Source organism: Pelobates fuscus, chromosome 13 (genome assembly GCF_036172605.1).
Source record: "Pelobates fuscus isolate aPelFus1 chromosome 13, aPelFus1.pri, whole genome shotgun sequence".
Classification (NCBI taxonomy): Eukaryota; Metazoa; Chordata; class Amphibia; order Anura; family Pelobatidae; genus Pelobates; species Pelobates fuscus.
Genome location: NC_086329.1, coordinates 24200364 through 24225240, shown reverse-complemented (window position 1 = coordinate 24225240; position 24877 = coordinate 24200364). Strand labels below are relative to the sequence as shown.

The window sequence follows — 24877 nt, the reverse complement described above, 5'->3', positions numbered from 1 at the left end:
TGCAGAGTCTGCTTTTAATCCATAAAGGGCAGAAATCACCTAACATTGACATCTGTCCTCAAAGCCCTGCCCTGATACACACTGACACAGAGCAGAATAGAGACTGTTCACCGTCCACAGAGACCATGATACACACTGACACAGAGCAGAATAGGGACTGTTCCCCCTACATAGGGTCACTTGGCAGATATGGATTGACACCTGTCCTCAAAACCCCTGATACACACTGACACAGAGCAGAATAGGGACTGTTCCCCCTACATAGGGTCACTTGGCAGATATGGATTGACACCTGTCCTCAAAACCCCTGATACACACTGACACAGAGCAGAATAGGGGCTGTTCCCCCTACATAGGGTCACTTGGCAGATATGGATTGACACCTGTCCTCAAAACCCCTGATACACACTGACACAGAGCAGAATAGAGACTGTTCCCTGTCCACAGAGACCATGATACACACTGACACAGAGCAGAATAGAGACTGTTCACCGTCCACAGAGACCATGATACACAGTGACACAGAGCAGAATAGGGACTGTTCCCCCTACATAGGGTCACTTGGCAGATATGGATTGACACCTGTCCTCAAAACCCCTGATACACACTGACACAGAGCAGAATAGGGACTGTTCCCCCTACATAGGGTCACTTGGCAGATATGGATTGACACCTGTCCTCAAAACCCCTGATACACACTGACACAGAGCAGAATAGAGACTGTTCCCTGTCCACAGAGACCATGATACACACTGACACAGAGCAGAATAGAGACTGTTCACCGTCCACAGAGACCATGATACACACTGACACAGAGCAGAATAGGGACTGTTCCCCCTACATAGGGTCACTTGGCAGATATGGATTGACACCTGTCCTCAAAACCCCTGATACACACTGACACAGAGCAGAATAGGGACTGTTCCCCCTACATAGGGTCACTTGGCAGATATGGATTGACACCTGTCCTCAAAACCCCTGATACACACTGACACAGAGCAGAATAGGGACTGTTCCCCCTACATAGGGTCACTTGGCAGATATGGATTGACACCTGTCCTCAAAACCCCTGATACACACTGACACAGAGCAGAATAGAGACTGTTCAGAGCACACACTGAAGTAGGCCTGACACCCAGACGCTTGCAGACAATTAACTGATCTTCTATTACAGTGAAAAAAAATGATTTCTTTAAAATCTAAAGCTTAAGCTATTGTTAAAACAGATATGAGTGGTGGCACTGACTGTGCAAATGGGCAAGGCATCCAACCTGACACAGAAGCTGGCAGGCAGGCAACTGCTCTTCTATTACAGTGAAAAAAAATGATTTCTTTAAAATCTAATGCTTAAGCTATTGTTAAAACAGATATGAGTGGTGGCACTGGGCAAGTAGGCACAGTATCCAATGTGAACCTCACACAGAAGCTGGCAGGCAGGCAACTGCTCTTCTATTACAATGAAAACAAATTATTTATTTAAAATCTAAAGCTTAACCAATTGTTAAAACAGATATGAGTGGTGGCACTGACTGTGCAAATGGGCAAGGCATCCAACCTGACACAGAAGCTGGCAGGCAGGCAACTGCTCTTCTATTACAGTGAAAACAAATTATTTATTTTAAATCTAAAGCTTAACCAATTGTTAAAACAGATATGAGTGGTGGCACTGGGCAAGTAGGCACAGTATCCAATGTGAACCTCACACAGAAGCTGGCAGGCAGGCAACTGCTCTTCTATTACAGTGGAAACAAAATTTTGGTTGTAAAAGCACGCTATATAGAGACACCAGATATGAGTGGCAACTGTCAAAGTACGCTGGCAGGGTTGTGCAGGGCACACGCTGAAGGAAGGCCTGACAGAGCCGCTTGAAGGACACTGACTGGCTGCTATTAGCTTACACTGGAAACCTTTTTTCTTTGTAAAAGCACGCTAAAGAGACACCAGATATGATTGGCAACTGTCAAAGCACGCTGGCACAGGTCTGCAGAGCACACGCTGAAGTAGGCCTGACACCCAGACGCTTGCAGACAACTAACTGATCTTCTATTACAGTGAAAAAATATGATTTCTTTAAAATCTAAAGCTTAAGCTATTGTTAAAACAGATATGAGTGGTGGCACTGACTGTGCAAATGGGCAAGGCATCCAACCTGACACAGAAGCTGGCAGGCAGGCAACTGCTCTTCTATTACAGTGAAAAAAAATGATTTCTTTAAAATCTAATGCTTAAGCTATTGTTAAAACAGATATGAGTGGTGGCACTGACTGTGAAAATGGGCAAGGCATCCAACCTGACACAGAAGCTGGCAGGCAGGCAACTGCTCTTCTATTACAGTGAAAACAAATTATTTATTTTAAATCTAAAGCTTAACCAATTGTTAAAACAGATATGAGTGGTGGCACTGGGCAAGTAGGCACAGTATCCAATGTGAACCTCACACAGAAGCTGGCAGGCAGGCAACTGCTCTTCTATTACAGTGGAAACAAAATTTTGGTTGTAAAAGCACGCTATAGAGACACCAGATATGAGTGGCAACTGTCAAAGTACGCTGGCAGGGTTGTGCAGGGCACACGCTGAAGGAAGGCCTGACAGAGCCGCTTGAAGGACACTGACTGGCTGCTATTAGCTTACACTGGAAACCTTTTTTCTTTGTAAAAGCACGCTAAAGAGACACCAGATATGATTGGCAACTGTCAAAGCACACTGGCACAGGTCTGCAGAGCACACGCTGAAGTAGGCCTGACACCCAGACGCTTGCAGACAACTAACTGATCTTCTATTACAGTGAAAAAAAATGATTTCTTTTAAATCTAAAGCTTAACCTATTGTAAAAACAGATATGAGTGGTGGCACTGACTGTGCAAATGGGCAAGGCATCCAACCTGACACAGAAGCTGGCAGGCAGGCAACTGCTCTTCTATTACAGTGAAAAAAAATGATTTCTTTAAAATCTAAAGCTTAAGCTATTGTTAAAACAAATATGAGTGGTGGCACTGACTGTGCAAATGGGCAAGGCATCCAACCTGACACAGAAGCTGGCAGGCAGGCAACTGCTCTTCTATTACAGTGAAAACAAATTATTTATTTAAAATCTAAAGCTTAACCAATTGTTAAAACAGATATGAGTGGTGGCACTGACTGTGCAAATGGGCAAGGCATCCAACCTGACACAGAAGCTGGCAGGCAGGCAACTGCTCTTCTATTACAGTGAAAACAAATTATTTATTTTAAATCTAAAGCTTAACCAAATGTTAAAACAGATATGAGTGGTGGCACTGGGCAAGTAGGCACAGTATCCAATGTGAACCTCACACAGAAGCTGGCAGGCAGGCAACTGCTCTTCTATTACAGTGAAAACTAATTATTTATTTTAAATCTAAAGCTTAACCAATTGTTAAAACAGATATGAGTGGTGGCACTGGGCAAGTGGGCACAGTATCCAATGTGAACCTCACACAGAAGCTGGCAGGCAGGCAACTGCTCTTCTATTACAGTGAAAAAAAATATTTATTTTAAATGTAAAGCTTAACCTATTGTTAAAACAGATATGAGTGGTGGCACTGGGCAAGTAGGCACAGTATCCAATGTGAACCTCACACAGAAGCTGGCAGGCAGGCACCTGCAATTACATTACACAGGGGAAAAAAAAAAAAAAGCAGCCTGATGTTATAGCCCTAAAAAGGGCTTTTTGGGGTGCTGTCCTTACAGCAGAGATCAGATGAGTCCTTCAGGATTGTAGTGGACACTGAATGCCCTAGCCTAGCTATCAATTTCCCTATCTAATCAGCAGCAGCTAAACTTTCCCTCCTCTCACTAAGCATGCAGCTTCAGAATGAATCGAAAATGGATGCTGGGAGGGAGGTTGGAGGGTGTGGAAGGGAGGGAGTGCTGCTGATTGGCTGGAATGTGTCTGCTGACCGAGAGGCACAGGGTCAAAGTGTGACGAATAGGGGGCGGATCGAACTGCGCATGTGTCCGCCCGCCGCGGCGAACGCGAACACGCTAAGTTCGCCGGGAACTGTTCGCCGGCGGACAGTTCGGTACATCACTATTAGCAGGGATAAAATTTCATGAACTGAATTATTGCAGGTGGCATCCTATCATACTACCATGCGTGAATTCACTGAGCTCTTCAGAACAACCAATGTTTTCACAAAATTGCATGGATTGGTGCTTGCCTTTATTCACCTTATTCATTATTTTAGACACAGCATGTCTGTCAACACCGTAAAAATGCCAAATTCAAAGCTATACCCAAAATTCACATCACAGAGAAGTTTCTGTAACAGCCACATTTAAAAAAATACAAAAATAAGTACGGCCACCCTGTAACTGGGAGGTCATATCTTAGCAGGTCACTGGGGGTTAGTTTAGGTAAACTGACAAAATGTACGTTTAAATGGGCAATGTGGAAACAAGTTCTAATTCAGTTATTTTGAATTATATTTTTGAATACTATAGTCACAATTCACTGGTTAGTAAAAGAACCCCTAGATGACAAAAGTTTATTTAAGTCCCAAAACAAAATTACAGGCTCTAGAAATATAGAACATTACATCAGTGCAGTGGTGTATTTTGGATTTGTGCTGCCCTAAATTTGACCCCCCAATTCGTGTCAAGGCCACTTTTTTGACTGACAGACACATGCCCTCATTGATACATGCACTGATATACACTCACTGACAGATACACAGTCATTGACACACACATACAGTCATAAGCACACACTGTTTAACCAACATACACTTTCACTGACAGACACACACTGACACACCCACTCACTGACAGACTCACACTCTCAGATACACATAAAATGACACACACACACTGACACACACTCACAGGCACACCTATTCTCACTGAAAGACACACACACTTTCACTCACTCACAGCCACACACACAGCTACACTAACTCACTCACAGTAAGGTGGACAACCCAAGAACACAAGGCAAGCAAGGCATTTGTCTGGGAGCTTGGGGTGGCATTTTTTGCCCCCCCCCCCCACCCCCGAAAGTGCCGCCCTAGGCAAATGCCTTGTTTGCCTTGTGGTAAATACATCCCTGCATTACATTGCATTAGAGAAAACCTGTTTTAGACACTAGTTGGAGAGACCTAAAAAACTTCACTAGTACAGTGTGTATTGCTGGAAATTTAAAATGAATTTTAACGTTTGGGTCAGATTAGCTGCATTGGAAACATTCTCCAGGTCAGCCAAGGTTCTAATTCAACTATTTTAATGTAAAATGCAAAATTCCCTTTGAATTCCCAGGAAAAATAATGCACTCGAGTGGGACCTTGCTCCCTGTTAAGCTTATGATTATGAATTGTTGCAAATATATGAAATAAGGGTAAACGCCTCCATGTTCACATTACTGGGGTACATGCAAAAACGTTCCATCTATCTATTTCAGCAGAAGGTGCCACATCAATTATACATTCAAATAAAAAGATCACTTCTAATTTGCAAAAATGCAAAATTACATAAACTGTCGGTAATTATAACCTGATTACTGCAGGATTTTGATAATTTGTAATTTACAAAATACAGAACTACATAAATTGTGCATAATGGTAGACTTGAGCGGATTATTGCAGCTCTGTTGTTGTAATGGATTGGGGTAGCAGCAAATCACAGCTCGATTGTCAAGTCCCACCCCGTTAAGCTGGGGCCGAAACTTGCCAGTTTGTACAAAAGGAACACTTACATCATTTACCTCCTGATCATCATACATGAGAAGATAAATGCCAGTTACACACAATTAAAGTGTAGGGGTGTTGATGATTGTTAATGTCAAAGAATCCTACTGTCATGCCTTTAGACTGTAAGCTCATTTGAGCAGGGCCCTCATCTACCTATCGTTCCTGTGTCATTGTGTAATTGTCTCAATTATTGTAAATTTGCCCCCTTTCATAATATTATAAAGCACGGTTTAATTAGTTGGCGCTCTATAAATACCAATGATAAAAAAATATTTTGCAGGACTATCCTGATTGCAGATATGGTACCTGTGACCCGCAGTACCAGACGATTATGCACTTATGACAACTAAAAACAGAAGCAGCTGCCTGGGGACAGAATTCTTGGTTCATATAATATTCAGGCACAAACCCAAGCTTTGGTACAAACAACTGTGTATAAAACAAACATTTGAAATGTGGCCAGTGATCTGAGTGACACATTGTATAGCAATTTGCAAATAGTCACAGATCAGTCCATGTTAACAAGGTAATTAAATCTTGTTATTACTGTATATAGATGATGCAAACCATTATTTGGTTTTAACTATAACCCTTTCTGTGTTCTTTATTTATGTCTGTGCTTATTATACACAGATAAATACATATACACAAACATTTCATGATATACAAACTGTCAATTTCTTTTCAAAACTTGATGGATTGTTCTAAAAGGTACTAAGGGATTATCTACTAATTATTTAAGCCAATCTACTAAATGGGTGGAGAGATTACAGCAAGCTGAAGTCATTCCTAAAATATGCAGAGGCCGAGTTTAATCCATTGACATACAGGCTGCACATCACCTGCACTAAATTACCCAACACTCTATAATGCACAGATACAAAGGGGCAAGTGTTGCTCTCTTATCAGGTATTTCACACCTTTCCCTGAACTTTCACCTGAGATGCCATTATAAGATGAGCTGTCAGAAGAAAAGAGCTGTGCAGAAAATGATTAGTAGAGGGTAGGAGAAGGGGACATGCTGTAACACCGACCCAGGCCCAGCAGCTTGTGAGTTGGGCTCATTGCCAACATCAACACAACGTGTTCCAGCACAGACCTACCTCGTTTTCACCACATCCAGTGGGTGCATCAGGCAAATTTCTACCAGACCTGTCAGACAGGAGAGAAAGCGAAATTAATGTTAAAAACACTGGCCTGGAATAAAGTGACTGTTAACAATTCCAGCAACTAATACAGAATCTGTACAGGAATTTTAGAATGTTCCGAATATTCATACAGAACAGAAAAGGCCTCGGCACCCTTGCGGTCACGGACACGAACATCCTCGATGCTATATTGAGTTATGATATGGAAACCTGCAGGCATTTTTTTTGTAAAACGATCCTGTAGACATTATTTATGCTTCACTATTAGAATAATAACTTGGGGGATTTCTCCAGTTTAATCACACCCGTAACTCTAAATGCTGGGAGGTCTGAAATTGGAACAAAAAGGAAATGGGGAAATAGGGGCATTGCATGTACATGTAGGGGCTTGGGAAAAAGGGCAATAGGGGCATTGCATGGACATGTAGGCACTTGGAAGCATAGCTAGTCATAAAAACATTACAAAACTTGACATTGGGCAGATGATGGGTGGACACCGTGCGTGACTATCACAACATTGAGGATGGTAAAGGGATATCTGGTGAGAGACGTAATTGCAAAAAAGAAAAAAAAAAAAAGTAAATGACTGAACTTCAATATAGAAGAGTTAAAACATGCTGGGGCCATGACAGAGCCACTTAAAATACTTACATTCATGTGGAAATGAAGTTATAATCACATGCCAAATTAATCCAGGATATAATCTTTTTGAAATCAGGAAGCGGAAATTAAAAAAATAAAATCGTACGTTGAAGTAGTAGTGTTGCACGTAATATTTTAAAAAGCCACCCCCTGCCGTTTTAAACAAAATTAATAGAATAAAATAAAAAATACATTAAAAAAAAAAACACAACAAATTACAGAACGTAATTTTGAAATATTTGTGATAAATAAAATCCTACTTTTAAAGCACCAGTTCTATTTAGGGGGGACGTAATTTGGGAAACAATGCTGCAGTGTGATTCTAAATCAGTTCAGAGTGCATTCCTCAGGCTGCGGTATCCCATTACCTAGCTAATAACTGACAACAGCTGGGGATCCCAACTCCGTACACCTACTGGAGACAACCCATCAGGACAGACAACTGGAAAAGTAAGCTCAACTGTTACTAATTGATAGGCCCTTTATGTGCGAAGGATGTTTATAAAATACATTAGAAAGGGGTCTGGGACAATTTGATGTATTCAACTAAAGGAAATCTGTCATGTAAAAATAACTTTACATCCATCAATGGGGCATACAATTGTTGGCTTGACACTTTTTAAACTGGTTCAGCACTTCTTAAGATATTTCAATAGACTCCTTTTCTGTGTGTGCCTCGCATATTATTTTTGATTATTTGCTCACAGTACACATACGTAAGTTTTAAGAGTTTTATGGGGGTGGGGGGAGGGTTGTTTCAAGATTCACAAAGTGTTCCAAATAAAAACAATTTGGGGGACGTGTTAATTTCATTGTTGTAGTAGAATATTTAGTTAAGGTAAAACATGGCCACCTCCAGAACATCTATTATGGGTGGGACTCCAAGGGTCTGTTGCCAGGAATGCTCATACCGAGTGATGGATTGCTGCCATTTTAACTTGGTTTGGTTGGTATAATTAATCAAATATTCCTGACCTTATGTGATGTGGCATGCAAGCATTGTGACCTCATGTGATGTGGCAGGCAAGCATTGTGACCTCACGTGATGTGGCACGTAAGCATTCTCCAAACACTGTCCCTCGTTTGTCTTCTGGTATTCCACTTGTAGGGACACCAAAAAAATCAAATGCAAACAATTGTCAAAATTACATGCATACTTTGGGAGGCGAGCTTGTGAGTGCGGGGTAAACAAAACACCCATCTATGTTATGAAATATATTTTAAAACTGTATATAGAATTAATAAGCAGGTGGCTTTAGTTTAGTTTTATTTTCAAAATAGCGTGGAGAAATAAATACATTCTATTACCAAAGGATGTACATGTGGGTGGTGCTTGTATATGGGTGGTTGATGGTATGCACGAAGGACACAAGGGGCTGGGGGCCGATCAGAAACATAGAGACTCACACAACAAACTGATGAAAATATATATATTTTTTAAATTCTTTATTTTTGTTGTGCATGGTATAACATTAGACTTGTTTAGCCACAATAGCCGTCACAATCAGAGTAAGTACAAGCATTATGGACGTTCAGATATACAGCACAATTTTTTGTTTGTAACGATAGGATGAAAAGACAGTGGAGAGGCAAAACTTAGTCAGAGGATACAGGCTTTTCTTACTGTCTGTGGTAATAATGTAGGCTAAGGTTCCACGTTTAGACTGCATGCTAGACTATCCTATTATTTAATAATTATATATATGCAGGCTTAAACTTATTGCATTGTAGGCAAGGTCAACGCTCAGCACGCTACCACCCATTATAGCGGTTCTCTCTCCCTCACATTTTGCTATATGACATGCTTGTGCCTATATGTGGATGGCTACAGTACAGTCGCAGGGTGCGCAGTAAGATGTGATGTGCCATTTTTGATTTGTTAGTGGAAAAGAAAAGCCACCTTGGGACGTATGACTTGTGGCAGCGCTATTTTGCCTTGGCGCCTAGCCCGCCAGTATTATCAAGTTGGCAAATGGTGTTAGTTCCGCCATGCGGAGCAGTGGCGGGAGAGACTAGGGTGTGGGTTATGTAAGTGAGTAAGTGGTATGAGGTTGTACCCCTTCCTGTCTTGGGCAGCGTAATATGGGTGTTAGAGTGAGCGAAGTAAGGCAGGTTGTCAGCACATAATATTTTAAAGGAAAAATGAAACCATATAACATATAACTGAACGGTCGTCACTTGTGTGCCCCTGGATCTGTTGCATCTCAGGCGAGAGTCCCAGGCCGATGTGGCTTGGATGACAGCCAGCCACTATAGTCGGGGAGTCAGCCGATGCCTTGGTTGGGCGCTCTGCTTCCATGTGTGTACTGTCCGGCAACAAATGTCCCGTGTATGCTCAGGGACACTTCGTCCCGCGCCATGTCGTGGCTTAAAGGAGTAGTCCGTCGCTTCTGGACCTGTCGCTGGTGAGATGGTTGCAAGGTAGTTGAGCGGTGTGGCTTCTTGGGTCTCTGCTTTGCTGCCTCCCTCAGGGGGCTTTGCGAGGCCCCACCGCGGACCGCACGTCGTAGTGACGGGCGTCTTCGCCTGTGTTGGCTGTGAGGGGACGTGTGGTGCTTCATGTGGGAGACCGGCACTCCTGCATATCCGAGGGGTAAGTTTTGCTGGCCTTTTGCCTTTAGTGTTCGTTTTGCTGCAGGTACTGGTTTGCTGTGCCCTTGTCTCTCTCGCCATTTTCGGGCCTGCCCTGGGGTTGGTGCAGAGATACAGTTATGCGTCTCAGAAGGCTGATGTCGTGCCAGGGCCCCTTGATGTGATTTAACCTCCAGGTGTTGCGGGTAGTAGGCTAGCTTGTGTCTGTGGGCGCTTTGTGTTGCCAGTGCTGTGTAGTTGCCGTCCCTCACAGTGCCGTTAGCACACGTGGCGTCTGCCATCTTAGATGAGGGATATAGGCCGCAGATCTTAGTGGCAGCGCTGCTGTGCCTCGGATGACTTGCCTCAGAGTTGGGACCGGGATCACCCCCACCGGTCCAGAGGGGGGGGTGGGGCGGGACCGGGCCCGCACAGGTGCAGCTTGTCTGTAGAGTGGCGGCCGTCCACTCCACTCACCGCCAGGAAAGGTCCCGCCTGTTGCTACAGAGATCTCCCCTCCGGGGGACTAAAACTCAGTGAGCAAGCCTCTCCCCGGTTCCGGCAGCCCTTATCCGTCGAGGGTCGCATTTATGGGTGAGGTATGTGAGTAAAATCGTGGTTTATGGGCATTATAGGGTCGTTGTGTGCAGGAGCTGAGCTCCCCTGCGACCGATCTGCTCGGCGGCCTGGCCCGGCCCCGCCCCCACTGATGAAAATATTTGAAAGCCACTGTGTTCATAATTTAATAATGTATAATACATATTATTATATAATGCCAATTATAAAATGGAGATATTTGACAACAAGTAATTACCATGCAAAATAGAACCGGAAAAGAAGGCTGTTGACTTCTACATTTTATTATCCGGATGGATCAACCCCTATTTTTATTCTGTTGTCTTAAGTGAGACTTTTACTCTCTACCATTATCTACATAGGCCTACTTGTTGTTGTTTATCCATTTAGACCATTTGGTCTGGTTATAGACTACTGCTATTAGCCCTTAGCGCAGCCCTTATCCCCTTCACATCAATGCTCTTGTCTTATCAAGGGTCTTGAGGGAAGAAAGATGACGAGTTCAGCCATAGAAAGATTACCTTTCAGACAATGGGAAGACATCCAGTCAGAGATGGAAGAGAGGCCCTAGTCATTCCAGGACGGCAGGAGAAAGGAATAAAGCAGTAGTATAACATGCAGCATTTGCTGGGTACCAGCTATCTGTGGATACATTATTACCAATTAAAGGAACATTATAAGCACCAAATTAACGTTTTCCTAATGGAGTAGTTTTGGTGTGTAGATCATAACCCTACAGTCACACTGCTCAATTCTCTGACACTAAATCACTTTGTTTATGCAGTCTTAGTAACACCTCACCTGCATGTGTCCTAAATAATCTCCCTACACATTTCCTGTAAAGATAGGTCTAATGTTTAAATAAACGTCCTTTAATGCACAGTCTGTTTAATTTAGAATTTATCTACTGCTCTGTGAATAGCCTGTTAGAGCCCGAGGAGTCTCAGGTGTGTGAATAAACCTCAATTACAGAGCAGGAAAGAAAAACCTCTAAAGAAAACACACTGTGCTGTCAGATCTGATTGTTAGCTATGTGAATCAAATCCATGGAAGGTTTGTCTAGGGCTGCATACACAGAAACAAAAGTGGTTTAACTCCCAAATTGCAGATAATTTAGCAAGGAGACTGCAGGGGAATGATCTATACACCAAAACTGCATCCTTAAGCTAAAATTTGTTTTAGTGCTTATAGTATCGCTTTAAATGAATTATTGACTTTTCTCTTTCTGCTCTCTTCTGCTATTTGCCTTTACATTTATACTTCCTTACAGGCTCTCAGAATAGAAAAATGGGTTTGCCTATTTTATTGACTGGATGGACAGAAAGACTGACAGTAATATTTTCCATTAATATTTTCCATTAAAAGGCGCATGATTGAATGTAACCACAAAACAAACATTTCAATGCAAAGCACTTTCAATGCAAAACACACCATACCAGGAGCAGCAGCAGAGTTGCATAGCTACCCTGCATTATTCAGACATGCAATTTAATATGGGTTCTGCATGAGACGCTCTACTGCAATGTGTGGCTTACTGTAGAGTTTCCAGGCATTTGCTCCCTCGGTCTCACCAGTGGTTTCTCTCTGTGCCGGTAGCAAGGGGTCAGCATCATTGACAGTATCCCCCACAGCCAGGTGAGCCTGTAGTGACAGATGCAAACAGGCAGCTTGTAATTAGCTGGATTTCAGCCAAGCCAAATATTTCAGATCAGTTTCCTTAACAATCCGCTTTAATCATTTATTAATAGACTTTCTGGCTGGGATACAAAAGGTGAGGTTGAAATAACAGAAGAAGAATGCCAACCAATAAATCATCACTAGCTCACTGTGCTGACACAGGACTAACCTCTTCAAGAACTGTCCGGGCCACAAGCAGAGCAGTGTCCGCAAACGGCAAGCTCGCTGCTTCTTCCTCTCTTCTCCGTCTAGAATAGGATATTCTTTTATTCAAAAGATTCTCAAAAGTAACAGTTTTCATTAGAAAACTTAGTGATCATTCATTTTGCTTTATACCAGTGATGCTTTGTGCCAACATATGGTCACTTTTAAAGTTTGCCTGTCATGCTAACCGGGCCCACATTATATATTTCTCTTTGGCAATCCGTTCTTCAGTTGTCCATTGTTCAACTGTAGCATTATTAGCATTAAAGTGTTTTTTTTTTTACAAAACACCTCAGTTTTAATTCTTATTATCTCTACATAATGCTGCTCCAACCTATCCTCCCTAATACACAAGTATGTCCCATCTAGGCCCCCACGCTCTGCTGAAGACCTACGTCTATATTCTGTTCATACTTCCACCTTGGATGCTCGCATTCAAGACTTTCCTAGGGCTGCACCATTCCTGCGGAAATTCCTTCCATTCTTCATTAGACTTTCACCCAGTCTTCATCTCTTCTATAAAGCACTAGCACTAGTGCTTCTTAAAGCACTAACATCTAGCATATCAATTAAACTGTTAACAGCTTTCTCTCCTGCAACTGCCATAAAAAATAAATAAATACTAAGCCCCCAGTGAATACTATCCTAGCAACCTACCTTTCTACCCTACCCTTACCTTTTGTGTCACTTTACCCCACTCCCTGTAGCATGTAAGCTGTAAGCTCATTGAACAGGGCCCTCAATCCTTCTTTTCCTGTGTGTCCAACTTGTCTGGTTACAACTACGTTTGTTCGTCCACCCATTGTAAAGCACTGTGGAATTTGTTGGCGCTTTACAAATTATAATTCTAACTAGAAAAGCTACAATTTCTGGGGAAATTGTGTGAAGTGTTCTTGCCTCCACCAGTAGTCTACAACTGGAATGGGCGGAGTAACTGTTATTATTTATATAGCACATTTAATTGCAACGTTGTTGCCCAAAGTGCTTCACAGTTACATTAAAACATACATTTATATTAACATTAGCAAAAGGCCCTGTCTATGACATCACTTGCTGCTGCAGCCTGGCACAGGTCAGAGTATTTTGGCGGTTGCCATCTTCAAATGGTCGTATTTTATAAACTATACATACTACAGCGAAGAGCTTTATATTGTTAGAATCACAAGACCCAGACCTACATTTTGATGCATAGTATGTGTAACGAGTACCCCTACACGCAGGATCCAGCCAAACAGAAGACAGCACAGAGGAGAGATACGTCTACCGGACCTTAGAGTGGCCGGACTCGACGTAATAGGAGAAGTACAGAGTCAGGAACGATCCGAGGTCAAGGGCACAAAGAGACAGCGTAAACGAGAACTAGCCGGGGTCTGGTACACAGGAATCAGCAAGCCGGCAAACATTACAGACAAGGATAAGCGAAAACGAAGTCAGAATACAAAGCCAAGGTTAAATACGGAGAAACACAACTGAACACAACAAGCACTAAAGGGAACTGTAGCAGAAACCACGATAGGGCAAGGAACTAAGGGAAAAAAGGGTGAGTATAAGTAGCCTTCAAACTAATGTGATTGGCTCCTGTCACTTCCACACCCCCAACAGGTAAGTGTATGGGGTGATTGGCATGACAGGAGCCAATGGGAGCCTTTTTGCAATTTAGGCTCCCACTGTCTCTTTAAGAGCGCGCCCGAGACTCGCGGCGCGCTCTTAGCTGCAGGCGGGACACGTGACCGCATCTTGCGGTCACTGCCCGTCTTCCTGTTAGGAGAGTCGGATGAGCCGCGCGCGGCTCATGCAGCCGCAGGACCGCGCGCGGCTTGAAGAGAGGACCGCGGCCGGCCCCCGGATAAGGTAAGTAACGCTACAGTACCCCCCCCGAGGACACGCCCTCCGGGCGGGCAGGACCAGGCCTGGCAGGAAAACGCGAATGGAAAGAACGTACAAGGCGGGGAGCATGAACAGCATCCGCAGAAATCCAACTGCGCTCCTCAGGCCCATAACCCTTCCAATGTACCAAGTACTGAAGCCGACCCCTAAGGAAACGAGAGTCAATAACAGCAGACACTTCGAACTCCTCATGACCCTCCACAGAGACAGGAGGGGGAGGGGGAGTATGCCGGGTATAGCGGTTGCGTACGTAAGGCTTCAACGAGGTGTGAAATACATTAGGTATACGCAGATTCTTAGGCAGACCCAAGGCATAAGAAACGGGATTAACCTTATGTATAATGCGATAAGGACCAATGAAGCGGGGAGCCAATTTCATAGAAGGCACCCGGAGGCGAATATTCTGTGTGGAAAGCAAAACCCTGTCCCCCACAACATAGGAAGGAGCCGCTCTGCGATGCTTGTCAGCCTGAGCCTTCTGGCGGGCAGCAGAGTCCACCAAAGAACGCTGAACCTGCTCCCAAGTATTACGCAAACCAGCCAAATGCTCATCCAGAACTGGCATGCCCTGTGAGGAGGATGCAGCCGGAAGAACCACGGGATGCTGGCCATAGACAACGTAAAAAGGGCTTTTGCCGGAAGAATCATGAGTGGCGTTATTCCGAGCAAATTCAGCCCAAGGAAGCAGGTCAGACCAATTGTCCTGATGGTGAGACACAAAACAACGGAGGTACTGCTCCAGAGACTGGTTGGCACGTTCAGCAGCTCCATTAGACTGGGGATGGTAAGCGGAAGAAAATGAGAGAGAAATACCCATCTCCGAACAAAAGGCTTTCCAGAACCTGGAAATAAATTGGCTACCCCTATCGGATACAATAGATAAGGGAATACCATGTAATCAAAACACTTCTCTAGCGAAAAGATAAGAGTTCCTTGGAAGTGGGCAACTTGCGAAGAGACACAAAGTGAGCCATTTTGGAAAACCGATCTACTATCATTAGGATGACTGTGTTACCATTCGAAGGGGGTAATTCAACAATAAAATCCATTGATAGATTAGACCAAGGTCTCTCGGAACGGGTAACGGATGCAACAGCCCACAAGGAACTCTACGAGAGGATTTCATACATGCACAAGTAGTACAAGCACTTATATAGTCAGTAACGTCCTTACGTAAGGTATCCCACCAGAAATACCGAGAAACGGCTGACACCGTTTTGGAAATACCAGGATGTCCAGCAGTCTTAGTATCATGATACAGTGACAGAATATCCCGTCTCTCGGGAACGTCAACGAACAATTTATCATTAGGCCTCTCGCTAGGTGCCATGCTTTGTTTCGCTTGTATGGCCTGCAAGAGGGACGAGGAAATAGACAAAATAGTAGTTGCTATTATCCTGTCTGGGGGAATGACAGGAGTGACATCAATCTCCTGTTTGTCAATAGTCTCGAACTGTCTGGACAGAACGTCCGCTTTAGTGTTCCGATCACCTGGCCTATAGGTGATTATATAATTAAAATGAGACAAGAACAGTGACCACCTAGCCTGCCTTGAAGACAATCTTTTAGCTTCGCTAAGGTAGGATAGGTTCTTATGATCCGTAAATATGAGGATAGGATCCTTAGTGCCCTCTAACAAATGTCTCCATTCTTTGAGTGCTAAAATTATAGCAAGGAGTTCGCGATTACCCACATCATAATTCCTTTCTGCTTTGGACATTTGTTTAGAAAAGAAGCCACAAGGATGCAATGGCTTGTCAGGAGACTCTCTTTGGGATAAGACAGCACCTACCCCTATATCGGAAGCATCAACCTCAAGTATATATGGCAATGAGGCGAACGTAGTCTTAAGAAAGTCAAAAGCCTGAAGTGCCTCGGTAGACCAGGCACGTGTATTGCCATCCTTTTTAGTCATACGAGTAATAGGTGCTACGATAGACGAAAAACCTTTGATAAAACGTCTATAATAATTAGAGAAACCCAGAAAACGCTGGATGGCTTTCAGACCTTGCGGCAGAGGCCATTCTATGACCGCAGCGAGCTTCTGGGGATCCATCCGAAAACCCTTAGCGGAAATCAAATACCCTAAAAACTGGACCTCGGATTGGTCGAATAGACATTTTTCTAGTTTGCAATAAAGACCATTAGCAAGAAGGGTCTTCAGAACTGTCGTAACATGTCTGTGATGAGCGTATAAGTCTGTAGAATATATTAAAATGTCATCCAAGTACACAATAACAAATGAGTGAATAAAGTCCCTTAAGACATCATTAATAAATTCTTGGAATACTGCTGGGGCATTGCAAAGCCCAAATGGCATGACGGTATACTCATAATGACAATCTGAGTATGGAATACCCTTATCCAGCACCTGTATTGACTCTCCGTTGGAGGCCACAAGTGTATGTTATTCAGAAAACCACTCCGATGGACCTTGGCCATTTCTCTTGACTGTGTATAACAGAGAGATACTTAGCGACAATATTTACACTATAAAAGTGCTGACTTGCATGAACATTATGCATAAAGATTTGTTTTACATACTCATCATAGAGACCCAAGGACAGCAACTGAGGTGAGGGTACACACATCTATGTGCTCTCAGAATGCCCAGCAAGGCTGCCCACAATGGCAAGAGTAGTCTTGTGACTTCTTGTATTGATAATGCAAAATATACCCAATGACCAACAGCAAAGACCTGGATAGAAGATGCCGTGAGTACCACCCTGAATCTATATATATGTAATTATTGCAATTTGACAGCTGTTTAGCAGTGATGGAATCAGCCTGCACTCCAGCCACTCCATGTGGGCTTTTGGAGAAGCAGTGGTCAAGCATGGTGGCTCCTGTAGCAGTACAGCTTGATTTTACCAGTGAGTGGAACACAGGACCTTATTACACTACGTCAATTCCACAATAAAGAGTCATTCATTGCAATGCATGACAGCACAATCTGCTTTAAAATTTTAATTTATGTTTTGTTCCAAATAAAGAAGCAACATTTAACAAAATGTAGCAGACCTTCAACTGCAGACACCATTTCTTTCAACGAGCCATTGCTCTGAGCACATGTAGACCACAACAGTTGGAGTCATTTAAGCGGACATCAGCATTGGATTCTTGCTGTGCCTGCTGTGGCAAGTGATTAGGATACAGATCATTTGCACTTGAATGCCCAGAAATATAGGAAATTACTATACGTCTGCAATTGACCGAAATAGCATGCAGTGTGCCATTATGTTTGTAGGAGATACCCCAAAATGTTAGAACTTCATCCCCATCTCATTGCAGAACGTATTACTACCATTATTTGTTGTTAGATTACAAAGGTTCTATCACTGTAAGAATCCTCCAGTGACCCTAAAACATCATACTTTACTCTTTCTTTTGACAAACTCCCTTCCAGCATGCAAACAACGCAAACTGCCGCTCCCTAAGCTGTCAGCACCTTCGCTATTTCCCAAGAAAGATTTTTTAATCAGAATCCCAAACAACCAGGGTGGACAAAAGCTTCCATTTACTGCAGAAAGCATCATTTAAAATGTCAGACAGTACATCCTCATCCTTTCCATTCATTTCATTAAAGGGACACTCCAAGCACGGAAAGTGTGAGAATGCATCAAAAGGAGCAACGTCCTCTGCTATCCGCTGTTTTTAGCATAATCACAGATGTATGTGTTTCAAATAAACACATGGACTTTAGCTCCACCCTATTGTCTTACTACTTCCAGGAGATAAATAGATGTTGTATATTTCCTAGACATGTGCATTCATTTTCGCAATTTTGTCCAAAATGTCAGGCTTTTTCAAATTCGTTTAATAAAGCGTAAACGAAAGTCCTACATACAAAATATAAATTAAACGAAAGGGAAGTCCTGAATGCATTACCTTTTTGTTTCAGTTCTTTCGTTTAATAGACTCCGTGTTGCAGGAGAATTAACCCCCACAGCACGGAGGAGAAACAAAAAACGCTGGTTCTCCCTGCAGCCTGAAACTTAAACCATGCAGCGCTGCAAGGAGACTCTTACAAGCACGGGTTAAGTGACTTAACCTGTGCTTGACGAAAATACAAAGGTCCCCCTTTATTGTCATTTAGGGCCCCCACCTGCCACTCATGGGTGGGGGCTGTGGGGGGAGGACAACATGTCATCCACCCCATTGTCTGTTAGGGTCCCCCTTTATTTAATTAGGGTCCCCATTTGACGCTCATGGGTGGGGACCTGGGGGGGACATTAGGTGTCGTCCTTCCACTTTGTTTAATTATTTAAGGTCCCCACCCGACGGTCATGGGTGGGGGCCTGGGGGGGGCACTATATTAATAGCCCCTACCCAGGTCACGGGTGGGGCCACTATGTCCCCCCCATTTTAGTTATTTGGGTTCCCCACCATGCCAGGTCCCCCCTTATTGCACTAATGACTGTGCAGTAATAGCTGGGGGGAGGGGTAGGAATTCATAATATTAATTACAGGGAGATAGCGGATAGTGCTCCGGCTCCCTCCTTACTTCTTTTTTTTCTGCGCATGTGCAATGGTATTTTCATCCTAATGGACGAAAATAAATGATTTTTTACCAAATTCCGTCAAAAAAAACGAATGGTTCACGGACGAAATTCGGAATGGACGAATGAAATGTTTTAGTACAAATTCATTCGTACAAAATAAAAATTTCACTGGTGCACGTGTCTAATATTTCCCTTTAACCACTGCCTCGTGTGAATGAGAAGTTTTAATCAGAAATGGACAGATTCCAATAACTGCTCTGTAGGCTTTTATTTTTCCCTTACTAGAATTACCCAATCATTTGTTTAGCTAATGAACTACTACTATCAAATCATCTAACCAAGGAGAATAGTATATCGTTTTTCACTAGTTTACAAGTACTTCCTAGGGTCCAAATGCTGTCATCCTCCAACTCTTTTGGCAACATTATTATTCTAGCATGTGAATTGATAACTGGTAGGGTATATGTGTTGATGCTTGGATCTTGTTCTTGCCATTGTGCTGGGATTTCAGAACATGTCTGACTCTGGAGTAACTGGGATGTTGCTATCCTCCTAGTCTCTTCCTTATGGTTGCCATGCATTTGTGGTACCCCACCCGCCCCCCCCCCCCCCGGTACTTGCAGCTGTTTGCCATAACTCCATATTGACCTTCTGTTATGTGAACTCCTTCTGTGGAAGGAGACTGAATCATATAGCAGAAAGATTCAGAAAATTCATTTTCTTTTTTTTTTTTTAAGGGCACCTGTCATGCCCCACAAGTCTTATGCACATTAGTTTGAGCATAATATTTTGTATATTTGCTAGCAAATGTATAGATTAGGAGAAAGAAATATTTAAAAATACGTTTTTTTCCCATCTGTCAGTCAATTCCTCAGCGTTCCAAGGCATTGACTGACAAGGGAAAGCAGAAAAGACCTCCCACAGGAAGTCCCTCTACTCTCTTCCCATAGCAAGGACAAATCAAAGAAGACTTCGGCAGGAGCTGAGGTGTAACGGAGAACGGCCAGGAGGTGGGTGTTATACAAAAGTGGTGCTAGAATGGAGGAAAAGTGAGTAAATCTTTATATTTTATATTGATATTGATATATGGTGTATTCAACGTATATGGGAGCAATTTCAGTTGTTTTTTATTTTATTTTTTAACAACAGGTTCACTTTAAGCAAAACTAAAACAGTTTCATTATAGAGAAATCAGAGTGTTGCTTTAAACCATCTACATAAGAGGAGCTGAGGAGATAGCCTCATATTGTCTGTTTTCCCAGCCCCTCTCATGAAACATCAGTAATGGGAGAAGACTGATATTATAGTGACGGTCCATTACACAGTGTTCCTTATTGATGCTCTAAAACAGGTAACATCGGTCACTTCCCAAGACCTTAATGAAACCGGTTTGATAAAACTCTTTGGAGCAAAAAAATGTTTTACATTTAAATTTTTTTTATTTATTTTTTTTAAATCGGCATGTTTATTATTATTACTGGTTTTGTTAGAACTGGGTCTGGGTCAATCCTTGAGAGAAAGGGTGCGTCCGGTTTTTATCTTTGCCTTTGTGATTTAACAATGGCAGCTGCTGTCCAGGAATGTAACTCTCACTAATCTCAGGGAGGAAGAAACATTTCAAGGCTGCCCCCAGATTAGGGTACCCGCAGGTATCCATCAAACTGTGGATTAGAGGTTTTTAATTGTGTATGGAATTGGATTAAAAAGGACAAGGACAAAAAAAATGTGTGAATTCTTACGCAAAAGCATGGTGCACTGCGCAGAATATACTCTTAAAGGAGAAAAAATAAAATTATCATGAACAGTATCACAAGCATGCAACAATTGCAACAAAATGACAAACATTAATGTGAAAGAAATGGAAATATAACATTATTGCAGGCGAGAATTAGAGCGGAGATGATTTGGATAGATAACCTGAACTATTGTCTGACATGATCACAACCTTTCTCACCTGAACAATGAATAAAGCCCCAGGCAAGGAAGTAGAGTATTAGCACCCCCTGCTGGATATACCCAGGTAAATGCCTTACAGTACTGACAGCGAAATATTAACCGCACTGTGATTCATTAACTATGTTATGACCATAAAGCTTTAGCACTGGTGCTAAGGAGGAGTACATGAAAGGGGTGCATGGAAATTGTATTATATTTTAACTATAGCTATTTTTGCACTCTTCTACTTTCTTTGTACCTAATTTCTCTATTTATGTTTTTAGATTAATACAAAGGAAACTGGTGGTCACTTGGACATGCCAGACCCGAATTGTAAAGGTAATGCATTATAAATGTCCCAAACCATGCAACAATAATAGTCTTTACATTTCTGCATTTGCTGCAAGTCAGCTGGGTTTGCAACACCATGCAATGAGTTTTTCCCCAGACTATAAGGTAGTGGATGCTTGTGAGCTAGTTAATGTATCTGTTTCATAAAGAGGCCTGTACAATTCTCACTTACAGATATGCTCTGGTTGGATCAAAAAGTATTTTTTAAAAATTAACTAATAGAAAAATAAATACCCTAGGTATACTCTCTCTTTCCTTTCTTCTATACACTCGCCACTATTCCTCTCTGTTTTTCTCTTTTTCTGACAGATATGAGTTATTCGGAATGATTTCTGCACAAACCCTACTTTTGGGTCATTGAGTCAGATTGTACGAGATGGGCACATCACTAGTGCAAGTATGCAAATTAAGAGGTTATATATAGGTTCCATGTGATGACATTTCACTCCTTGTTGTTCAACCTCTTCTTTTCTTATATTTAATCACAAGAATGTGACGGTTACCCCAAGAAATGCCATGTGAACTGTGTTATATAATGCCTTCCTTTTTGCAATGTTGTTCAACAGTACGCAATGATTGTACGCATCTGTACTCAATGTGCTATGTTTTATCCTTTGTCACTCCAAAAATAAAGAATATGATTACTTTTTTTAAATATTGAAAAAAAAAAAAAATATATATATATATATATATATATAAATCCAAAGTATTCCTGCACTCACGCTTGAAGTATCCCTTAAAGATCGGGTGCTAGCATGCCATGGCTAGTTTTATGTATCCATCCAAAATAGGAAGACACATTTTGTTAAAAGTCCAAAATGTATTAGAACATGTTTAAAAAACAATCAACGTTTCAGTCCTGCATAGAGGACTTTCATCAGGATCAAAGACCTGATGAAAGTCCTCTATGCAGGATTGAAACGTTGATAGTTTTTTAAACATGTTCTAATAAATTTTGGACTTTTAACAAGTGAGTGCTCCTGCCTATTTTGGATGGATATATATATATATATATATATATATATATATATATATATATATATATATAAACTAAAGCATAAGGCAGATTCATTTCACTTGGCCTGCATTAGTTTTTTTAGATCTTTCAGTCAAGCAACTTAAAATTGCATTTTGCATCTGTGCTTTTTAAAAATAAAAAAAATAACCGTCTAATATAAAAAATAAATATATTTCCTTTTAGCGTTAGAATGCTGCTCTATTCTGACTTTTTTCGATACCTCCAACTGAGGGATTTTGCCCAGACCCCAGGGGTAAAAACAGCTGCATTGACCCCACTCACGTTTTTTGAGCAGATGTGCATGAAAGAACAATTCCTGAAAGGTCTGATTACAAATTTGTATGCACATTTGAGCACGACTACGACTGAGTGGGGGGATCTCACTTATACTGCCCAATGGGAGGCAAACTTGAACGAGGAGCTAGAAGGGGTTGAATGGCAGGAGATTTGGGAGGCCGCGGCGACCTCGTCGATGTGTGTCTCCATGCAGGAACAGGCTTATAAGACCATGTTCAGATGGTACACCACTCCGGTAAAGCTTTGCAGGATGAATAGGGTGCCCACTGATCTGTGTTGGAGAGGCTGTGGCCAGAAGGGGACTTATTATCACATGTGGTGGGATTGCCCGGAGGCACAAAAATATTGGACACTGATTGCAGACCTGCTACGGGATATTTTTGATAGAGAGATCCGATTGGACCCCTGGGTCTTCCTCCTGGCCAGGTCCATGGATAATTGGACTAGGTATGAACAGAAATTAATACTTAAGGTGAACTTGGCTGCTCGGAGGGCTTTAGCACAGGTCTGGCTGCAGAGTGGGATCCCTTCGCTAGACCTGGTTATCCAAAAGATTAGAGATAATTTCCTGATGGACAAACTAACAGCGCAGGTCAGGGGTACTTTGTCTAAATTTGAAAAGGTCTGGGGCCCGTGGATAGAGAGTGGAATTGGCGGCTAGGGGATGGGGGGTTTAATCCCCCGGCCCCCTGTGTCTCCTGCTGGTCGGCTTGCTCCGCCCCTTGAATCGCCCACCCTGCGCTCCCGCGAAGAGACGAATGAAACAGGCAGACTATCCCTGCGCGATGGTCTTCTGTGTCACCGTCATGCTGTTGCTAATTATTAAGGTTCTATTTTGGGACTGGGCTGTGTAGCCTTGTCGAGGTCGCGGCGATTGGTTCCCTGTTCCACCCCTTCCTGTCCCTCTCTTTCCCTTCCTACCCTCCCATTCCTTCCTCCTCCCTCTCTCCCCTCTCTCTTTCCTTCGTAGAAGTTTTATGTACTTCCATGTTTCTTCACATTACTTTCTTCTCGGATCTGACCGGTAACGGCGTCTCTATATCACCGAGTAGGTGGGCACAGCTTCGCACGTGTAGAGTCACGGGCGGTACTAGCGTGACACTAGGGGCCCTAAGCTGACGGCTCTGCGAGAGAACTAGGCTTCCTCAAACACTCTGCTCCCGCCTGTACTTTATATGGGTCACTACATGTAGACGCGGTGTGAGAGGATACCAAACTTGTTAGCTGGTCAGATCTCGATTACTTTCATTTTTATCTTATCCCTTTTATCTAAAAACCTGGCGGGGCACCTAAAGAGCATGGAATATGGCAGTTTGTACACGATAGACGCATGCAATTGAAGAATGACTTTGTATACTATGTTCGTTTTTCTTACTTGTGCAATATTGGATGTATATTATGCTATTTGTGTCTTACTGCATTACAATGTTTGTACTTTTTTTGATGTTTTGCCTTGAAATAAATAAAGAATTAAAAAAAAAAAATGCTGCTCTATTTAAGGAACTCTGGGGAAGTAAGTAGAATACAAAGATCAGGGGCACAAAATAAAAAAAAAGGAAACCCAATCACTTAAACTTCGTTAATTAGAAACAAATATTGCATTCTGCATCAGCCACAACAACGCTACAGTTTGCCAGTTTCAATAAGTCTATTTACAAATGGCAAGAAACCCACATTTTTTGAGATGACATCATGCATGGTGATGTAATCTGTGCCTCATAAAATTATTATGGTCACAAGTTACAGTGTAGAACACAGACTCGACTTTAACGAACAAACCTGTTAACGAGCAGTTAATTGGACCGGTTTCGCAAGGATCAGCTGATATCCACATTAAAGAAACGATATGTGCTCTTATAGGGATCCACTAGCAGTTTAACAGGGTATCACAGTGTTTTTATGTGAATTCTCCCTTTTTCTTTATAAGTTTGGTCCTGCTCCCCAGACTGGTAAAACAATGTTGCTGTTAAATGTTTTAAGAGAGAGCCAGAGGACACAATAAAATTGCAGATGGCAGCATCCGCGCATGTCCAGTGTCAATAATCGTTTACTTTTATCTACTACTAAATTATCCATCCAAAGGCAGTATCAAATAATGATTAGAATCACAGTATCTTATGCTATCCTTGGAAATAATGACTCTACAAAGCAGCAATCTTCTGCACATTTTCCTGAAGTTGAAAAAATAGATAGTGCTGCTATCCACTCCACTGACAGGCTGTTAAACGTTGCTATCTGCTACCGTTCTATAAACCAAACCTTTTTCCAACAACCAGCAATGCAGATGTCAAACACCTGATGTATAATATCTTATTTGTGATGCAGAAGAGTGTAATAGTCAGGATACGGTTTAATCCAACTCGCAGA

At 42.3% G+C, this 24877-nt stretch overlaps 1 protein-coding gene across 1 annotated transcript in view; it reads right to left on the bottom strand.

Moving 5' to 3' along the window:
* Window positions 1-24877, bottom strand: part of SLC25A21 (solute carrier family 25 member 21) — a 266945-nt gene that overhangs the window by 124081 nt on the left and 117987 nt on the right. Inside the window, exon 3 of the mRNA XM_063439496.1 lies at window positions 6806-6854. Within this exon, the coding sequence (XP_063295566.1) occupies window positions 6806-6854 (49 nt within the window). The remainder of the gene's footprint in view (window positions 1-6805; window positions 6855-24877) is intronic.